This window comes from Gavialis gangeticus, unplaced genomic scaffold, assembly GCF_001723915.1.
Source record: "Gavialis gangeticus isolate Ggan-Ray unplaced genomic scaffold, GavGan_comp1, whole genome shotgun sequence".
Taxonomy (NCBI): Eukaryota; Metazoa; Chordata; order Crocodylia; family Gavialidae; genus Gavialis; species Gavialis gangeticus.
The window spans coordinates 4295952-4303815 of record NW_017728983.1 but is presented as its reverse complement, the minus strand read 5'-3'; the positions used below and the strand labels follow the sequence as shown (position 1 = coordinate 4303815).

The following is a 7864-nucleotide window of genomic DNA, read 5'->3' as shown; positions in this document are numbered from 1 at the left end:
GCACCTTTGGTGCCTGCCACTTTAAGGGCTAGAATTAAACAACAGAGCAGCCTGCAGGTGGCTGCACTCCCAATCAGGAGTCACATGGGCAGCAGAAGGTCACCTGATTGGTAAGTGGGACCAGCTGCTACATATAAGAGCAGGGTTGGAGCAGCAGGGCCAGCAGCTTGCTGCTAGCAGCTGGAGGGGGACCATTGCCTGACTGGAGCTGCTGCTCATATAACATCTTGGAAATATGGGGCAGGAACTATGGGGATGGCAGGAGGTTCCTGGTCCTGGGGCATGACTGAAAACTATACCCTGCTGGGACTGGATGGTGTGGTGGGGCTGTTCATGGTGGGGTGGTCCCCAGGAAATGCCACACTAGTTGCCTCCCTAGTGAAAGGTGAGTATGGGGTGCCTTTTAGCCTCAGCCCCCACAACCTGGTGGGTAGACCCAGAGTAGGGACAAGCATGGGTCCAGGTATTATCATCAGGCCTGAAACCCAAGGGGCATAAGGCCCTGAGGCCCCAGCAAAGGTGTGGGGGAGGAGTGGCCCCAGTGAAGGGGGAGCGTAATGATTAGTAGGCCACATAGAGTACGTCCATATGGGCACCTGAAGGACTGTGCAGAGAGGGCGTAGAGCAGGGTCTGCATAGGCGGGCCTGAAGGGCTGTACAGGGGCATGCAGAATACAGTCCGAGTGAGGCCTGAAGGAATGCACATAGGCTGGCCCCAGGAGTTTGATGAGTGAGCCCTAGTGAGGGGGCGTGAGTTTAGGCTCCAGTGAGGGGGCATAATGGCCAAGGTAAGTCTACAAACACCTGAGGTTGATGATTTTTGATGCCATCGACAAGGCATGGGACATGGTGTAGGGAAGGTCGGAGCCATGTACATCACCTTGGGAATTAAGGCATAAAATGGGCAGCCTCCTACATTATTACATCTTCTTTTATACACCAAGTTGTGGCACATGACACAGGGCAGACTGCCTTAGACAGGTGGGCAGGCTGACATTGGGACTGGCCTCGTGATAGCCCCCTGTCACATTTGCAAAACAAAAAGACCCTCCTTCCCCACTGTAGATTTTACTTGAAAGAAAAGCAGAAGTCATAGAGCCATAGTGAGGATTACTCTCCTGCCCACTATTACTGATTCCCAAAGGGATTAGGCACCCAGTACTTCTCAGAACTCTCTTAGGTCTCTATCTGCATCTTCAGATGCCTAAATACCATTAGTTTTGGTGTTACATGATTCAGGACCTTTTCAAAATTGCTCGGCAAGGGCAAGGGACAGTTTTAATAGGGTTGGCTTTAAGAGCAGGCAGGAACAGACATCAACAGGCCATGTACTGTAGTAAGGTAATATGTTGTCTATGCTCACTGCATGAAAACATCCTCAAAGCCAGCTGGGATTTCAGTGTCCCATAGTTCTGAGCAACTCAGCTGTCTAACAGTGGCCAATTCAACTCCCAAATCACTTCACATAAATGCAGTGAGGTCCAGCAGAACACCTTGAAATCCTGCTGCCCTCACTGGGATGGAGGGAAGTTAAGCAGCTTCAAGATTGGGCCTCTGTAGAGGAAAAGGAATAATGAGACCATTTCATGACCACTGTGTACAGTGCCGCAAATCAAGCCATTGGCTTGATGATCATTGGCAGGATTCATTCACCATCATGGAGCTAACCTGCCAGTTTCCTGTCAAAATCAACACAGAGCCCCAAAGCAGGGGTGAGGTTTGGGCCATCTTACAGCCCAAAGGCACAAGGCACGATTGAGGCAAACGCATGACATCCTCCAGGTGCGCAAGACAAATTATGTGATGTATGAATGGCACAGCAAGAAAGCATCTAAGGAAGAGAGCTGCAGCTCATTAAAGCTCGTGCTGTATGCATCTACTCTGCTGAGTCTATAGGGGCCAAATCTACCCTGCCTTCTACTTGACCTCAGATGAACATGGCTAACAATGTCTCTCGGCAAGAAAGCAGAGTGGCGTGTCAGTTCAGCTATCTAAATGTATAAAGCCAGAATCAAAAACAGAACCAGAGCAAATGCTCCCAGCTCTTCAATGCATGCCATTTGTCAATAAAAAACAATTCTTGCAGAAAAGTCAATGAGCCCTGCTCATTTTGTAGCTTGACAAGCTGTGCTTCAAAGGCCCCTTGGTAAAGTTGCTGCTACACTTGGCATTTCATACCCAAACCATGATCCAATCTGATAATCAGCCAACACTAAAACCAAAAATCTTTGGGGGTAGGGAGAAAGGAAGCAGCTACAGATCTGGTTGTAGGCCTGTTTCTCATATTTGTCAGAGGGTAAATCCTGGAAAACCTTTCAGCTCAGCAATATTTAAATAATATTTAATAGAATCTGGGCTTCAGATCAGCATTGACAACGTCAACTTTCCCAGAGCCGAGTACAGCTGACGTGCAATATATCAAGGCAAGGGGACTTTGTCTTCAGGCTTCCTTACTCTCATGAGAAATGAAGGAATAGATACCCACGTCAGAAGCCCCAGCTGAAATTAGGGTCTCATGTTCAGAGCTGTATAGAGTAAGAACGTAGAGGGTAGATCGAAGCTGTGAAGGGAAGCCATTTACTCACAATTACAGAGGAGGTTAACTGCAAAGTCAGAAGTAGGCCCCAGCTCTCCCAGATACTTACTGAACTGGACTATGTAGTTTCTAATGTTTAAGGCAGATCCTTTCCGTACTGATCCAAAGATTTATGTGCCCTCTCCCTTCCCTGCCCATGCACCTGCAAAACACGCGAGGAATTGCAGCCACCCCATGAATTTCAGTCTGAGAGCGAAGGCATACAAAAGACAGATGTGTATTCAAAGAAGGTGTCTGGTGGCCTGTCCGGGAGGAAACTGCTTTTTAAATGAAACAAGCTTAGGGTATTTGAAGGTGCCAGGATTCTGGCTGCCACGTTCTCTCTTCTGTCCTTCCCCATGCAATAAACACTGTGGGGAAAATTTTCCAAAAGCACCTAAATGACTGAGGAGCCTGAATACCATTGCAGAAGGGTCTTAGGGTCCACCTATACCAGCTCTGCAGGGCTCTCTGGAGTGTCTGTCTCAGGCACACTCCAACTCTCAACAAGCCCATCCTGGAAATGAGGTAGTAAAGCTGCTGTGGGAAGTGTCCCAGTCGCTGCTCCATTGATCTCTGCCTCCCTGTGTGCTTGAAAGCAGCAGCAGGGGAACACCCATGGGAAGGCTCCAGCACCTCTGCTCTAGGCTACGCATATGTGGAGCAAGATCTGGTGGCTGAGATGCTTTAACAACAGCTCTCCTGGGAGCTAGGGATGACATACTTGTATGCCATGAGGAACCGAAGGCCAAGGGAAGTCAATAGGATGTAGGCTCCCAAGTCACTTGTACAAGTGGGGCTCAGGCTTACATGCAACAGAGATGCTTTTATACATTGTGCCCAGCATGGGAAGGGCCACCCTCCTCCTGAACCACCAGTCCCTTTCTATCTTCAGCCACCACATGAGCTAACAGCCTGTCTTAGCATTGACCATAGCAGTCTACTGGATTGGGCCAGACTGAAGTCAGGGAACCTGGGGTCCAATCTCAGCTCAGCTACTGACATAGTTTGCAACCCTGAGGGAATCAGTCCATCCCTCTGTGGCTCAGTTTCCCCATCTCTCCAATGAAGAAAGCAGATGGTCTATTCTTCTTTGTAAAGTCCTACATGGGGAGAGCCACAGTACATTGCTTGATGAGTGACAAGTTAATGAAGGGCACACCACCATGGAAGGAGATTTCACTGAGCTTTATTTACATGCCTCTCCATTTAATTTTATTAGGTTACTCTCTCTACTTAATTAGAGAACGAACACCAGTAATCATTTTCAGAGTGGGATATTCAGAGGAGCTCAGTTCCCATTTCACCAGCAAAATATGTGGTGAAACAGAGGGAGATCTGACTCCAATTTGCTGAGTACTTCCATATGAGGCCTCTAGTTAGGTGCCCAAAAAGGGGGGTGGGGAGGGGAAAGTTGAGTTCTCATTGAACCCTGGCTCAGATTGAGGACACTGACCCTTTGAAAACCTAGCCCCAGCAGGAAGAATTTACAGATTCCCCATTGGCACCACCTCAGCCTGAATCAGTACCACTCAGAGCAATGCCTTTTGTCATGCAGCTGATGGGGCTTTGGCTGGCAGTGTGTGGTTTAGGATCGCTGCCTGGTAAGACTGGAAATGGGGAGGTGCTTGCACGGATGGGAGGCAAAGCTGATTACATGTAGGGAAAGTTTTGGATCTCTGCCCCTCCGTGTTCTAGGATGTGCACATGGAGAAAAAATTGCACAGAGCAATGCCACCCTCCCAGCCAACACAACTGCTTTGACATCAGGCTGATGCTTCTGAAGGCTCAGCCTTGACAAGTAGAGAGACATAGAAGCAGGAGGTTGATGAGGAGACAGCATATCCAGACACGAGTCCCTCAGTACTCCTCTGGCATTGATCCAGTTTGGCATTTACTTAAGCAAAAAGACATAGTAAGCAAGTCATGCATGGAGACAGCAATGAGCCTTGGGGAGTGCTGGAAGATGTCAGGGAGGAGGACCAAGAGATCTGAAGGCTTTCCAAAGGCCTAAAATGCTCTGGCTGTGACACAATCACAGTTATGGTGAAGGAGAAGGAACACAGATAAAGTCATAGCTGTGCATTTCTGCTGAGCATCCTAGAGAGCCACCCACAGCGTCCCCAGCAAAGCCTTTACTCAATGGCTCAGTAAACTATGAAACTATGGCAATGCTTCCACACACCCCTGTGCACATTAACTGTCCCCCAGAATACAGCATTTGTCTCAGTAAGATGCATGTTTTCTGAGACAGGGACATTCTCTATCTCAGTGTTTCTCAACCTTTTAAGTAGCAAGTACCCCCTAACTTCTGAAATGTTTAACAAGTACCCCAACACTCATTTTTCCAGGGGATTTTATATGTACAGACTAATGTGTGCCATATGTTGGAAGAGGGGCTATGTATACAAGGCCATGATATGACAGATATCTGATCTGGTGTGGCTAGGGTTGCCACCTCTTACACCAGGGATGCACAACTCAAGTATGTACCTGGGCTAGAGGTGATGTTGGCCAAAGCCAGGAGGGCTGAACCCAGTGCCGCGCAAAGTGCAGCACACCAAATTATTACTGGGGAATTTAAAGCGCGGCACAATGTGTGGCGCACCAAATTTTTTGCCATAGTTTTGAGAGGAAAAGAGGGCGAGAGAGAGTGTGCTGGGGTACCCACATACCACCTGCCTGTGTCTTGTGTACCCCCAGGGGTAAGCGTACCACAGGTTGAGAAACTATGCTCTATCTGACTCCATGGGGTGTACTAAATGTCTATGATAATTGGGGTATGCTAAATATCTATGATAATTTATAGGATGGTAGCTGCTAGAGGCCACAACTGAGATTACCTAGTACACACAAGGGATAATCTATCTCTGCCACATCAATAGACTGGGAGAAGAAACAGAAGTGAAGCAAGCAGGGGTGACTGGTGCCTCCTGAGCTGGGGGGGGGGGGCAGGGGGGGGCATGATTTGTTGCCGGGCCTGGGGTTGGGCCAAACGCCCTATATCCACTCCTATATGTCTGTACTGCGGGTTAGTGCCCCCCACCCCAACACGCCACTGGCCTGTGTGGCAAAAAAACCTGCTCCATCCCAAGTGGTGCCGAGTTGGGTGCCAATCTCAATGGGGGCATGTGCCCCACCCCATGCCCTCTGTACCAGTCGCCTGTGGAAGCAAGTTGTCTAATGTCACAGAGCATGTCAGTAGCAGAGTCAGTACCAATTTTCTGCAGCCTCAGTCCAGCCCCAGAACCCCAGGATCACACTGCTGCCCTGTGAATAAGTTTATCTGTGGATCATCTGATTTTAATAGCTTGAACAGTTGTTTGTTTTTTTTCCCCCTCAACTGATCATTAAATGAAACGGTATTGCCAACAGTAGCAAATACTGTATTTTTTCCCCCCAAAAAACCCAGCTGCTGGAAACCGGAGTGAGCATTATATGTGAGGAAATACAGCAATAACAGTTTCTGCCACTTTCCAGGCAAAAGTGAATGTAAAATCTGCACAAGTTTCACAGGGAGTAGAATAATGAACAGGTTCTTCTCCCTTGCTGCTGCTACTTAGTTACTTACCACAAGGAAAGATCTTTTTTCCCCTTCATTCTGCCTTTCAAAAACAAGGTCCGTATTTTATTCCGAGGCACCGTGCATATGAAAAAATATGGTACTCACTCTCAAGTCATACACAGTTTTGGAGAAAGCAATGCAAGCTCTCTCCATGATGTGAAAAAGCAACTTGGTTTCCACAGATATAGTTTGGAAAACAAAAGTACAGAAAACACTGGGGGATATGGAACATAGACCCAGCCTTGCCACCACGCTGCCTTCAAGGAGGAGTTTATGTATAAAAGATGTGGAGGGACTCAACAGCACAAGGCAGGGAGTCAGAGAAGATAGGAGAAGCCCTAGGGTAGCAGGAGGAAAGGATAAATAAAATGAAAACTAAAGGCTGGATTCTGTCCCACCTGTTATGTACCTAAATGCATTAGTAGCATAGGTGAGCATATTTGTGCTAGTTTTAACTACCATGGGAAACAGCAGTGACCAAGACACAGTGGCAGGGGACTCACCATGTTCTAGCAACCAGAATACCAACTTTCCAGGGCCCCTGGGTATGCACTGTGGTTGTTAATGCACACTAAAACCCATGCCACTGCAATTAAACTGCCACTGCTACCTGTTCTGGCTAGATTAAGCTAGCCAGCACATGTTACCTGCTTTTTGCTATGTAGGCATACCCTGAAAGACATGCTCCAAGTAGAAGTCAAATTACTTACCAATCTCTATTCTGCTGTACTGGTATGGCTCAGAGAGGAAGTGTGGAAGGGTCACCAGGAAAGCCCCCAGGGCCAGCAGGAGGCCACCGAAGCCAATAACCCGTGGGCGGTGAACTCGGCTGCCGAAGTAGCTGACAAAGACGATGAGGATGATGTTGCCGACCTAGGGTGGGGAGGGCAAAAGGAACAGAACAATCAGCAGCAAATTAGAGAGCTCATCAACAAAGCAGGGACCTTTTCTGGACTTGAATTCTGGTCTATTTTATCTTTGGGACAGGTGTTGTTTCCTGCAGTATGCATGTGCAACAGGTAGTACAGTGTCTATTCTTGGTTGAGGAGTCTTCATGCTCCAGGGCATTTGTACATGACATGGATTTAAATTCTACCTAAACTGAAGCAGTGGTTTTTAAAACAAAAAAAATACTGCTTCAATTTAGGGTGAAGTAAACCCCCGTGTTGTGTACACACGTGTCCACTTGATCCTTACCTGCCTCTCCAGCAGCAGGAAGGGAAGAGCGAGCTGCTGGCAGGCAGAGCAGTCCCTGAGCAGCTGAGGGGTGGGGGAGGGGGCGGTTAGTGCTTCCCTCCATGGCAGCAGCAGCACCCCCCCAGGTACCAGTCTGGGCAGTCCCGTGGGGCACCACAGCAGCAGAGGGCAGCACCAGGCCCCTGTGCAGCTCAGGCAGGCAGGCTCCAGGGCAAAAAAAAAGTATTAGGCTCCCCGCTTTTTTGTGTGTTTGTTTCCTTCTGTGGAGCCTGCCTTCCTGGGCTGCTGCCAGGCTGCTTGCACAGCCCCTGAGCTGCACGGAGCCTGGTGCTTCCCTCCACAGCTGCAGGATAGGAAACTAAAATTCCTTGGAGGTGTTTTACTTTGCAGTGCCTCAAAGTCATTTAAGGTGCATTATGCCACCAAATGTGCTACAGCAGCTGGAATTAACACGCAATACGCTGCTGAACGTGCAAACAGAAATGCCATTAAAGTGGTGCAAAAGGCATCTAACTCACTTTAAACCT

At 48.4% G+C, this 7864-nt stretch overlaps 1 protein-coding gene across 1 annotated transcript in view; it reads right to left on the bottom strand.

The window, feature by feature from the left end:
- The window catches only part of SLCO2A1 (solute carrier organic anion transporter family member 2A1), a 133853-nt gene that overhangs the window by 49644 nt on the left and 76345 nt on the right, over window positions 1-7864 (bottom strand). The window contains exon 5 of the mRNA XM_019513040.1: window positions 6851-7013. Coding sequence (XP_019368585.1) covers window positions 6851-7013 — 163 coding nt within the window. The remainder of the gene's footprint in view (window positions 1-6850; window positions 7014-7864) is intronic.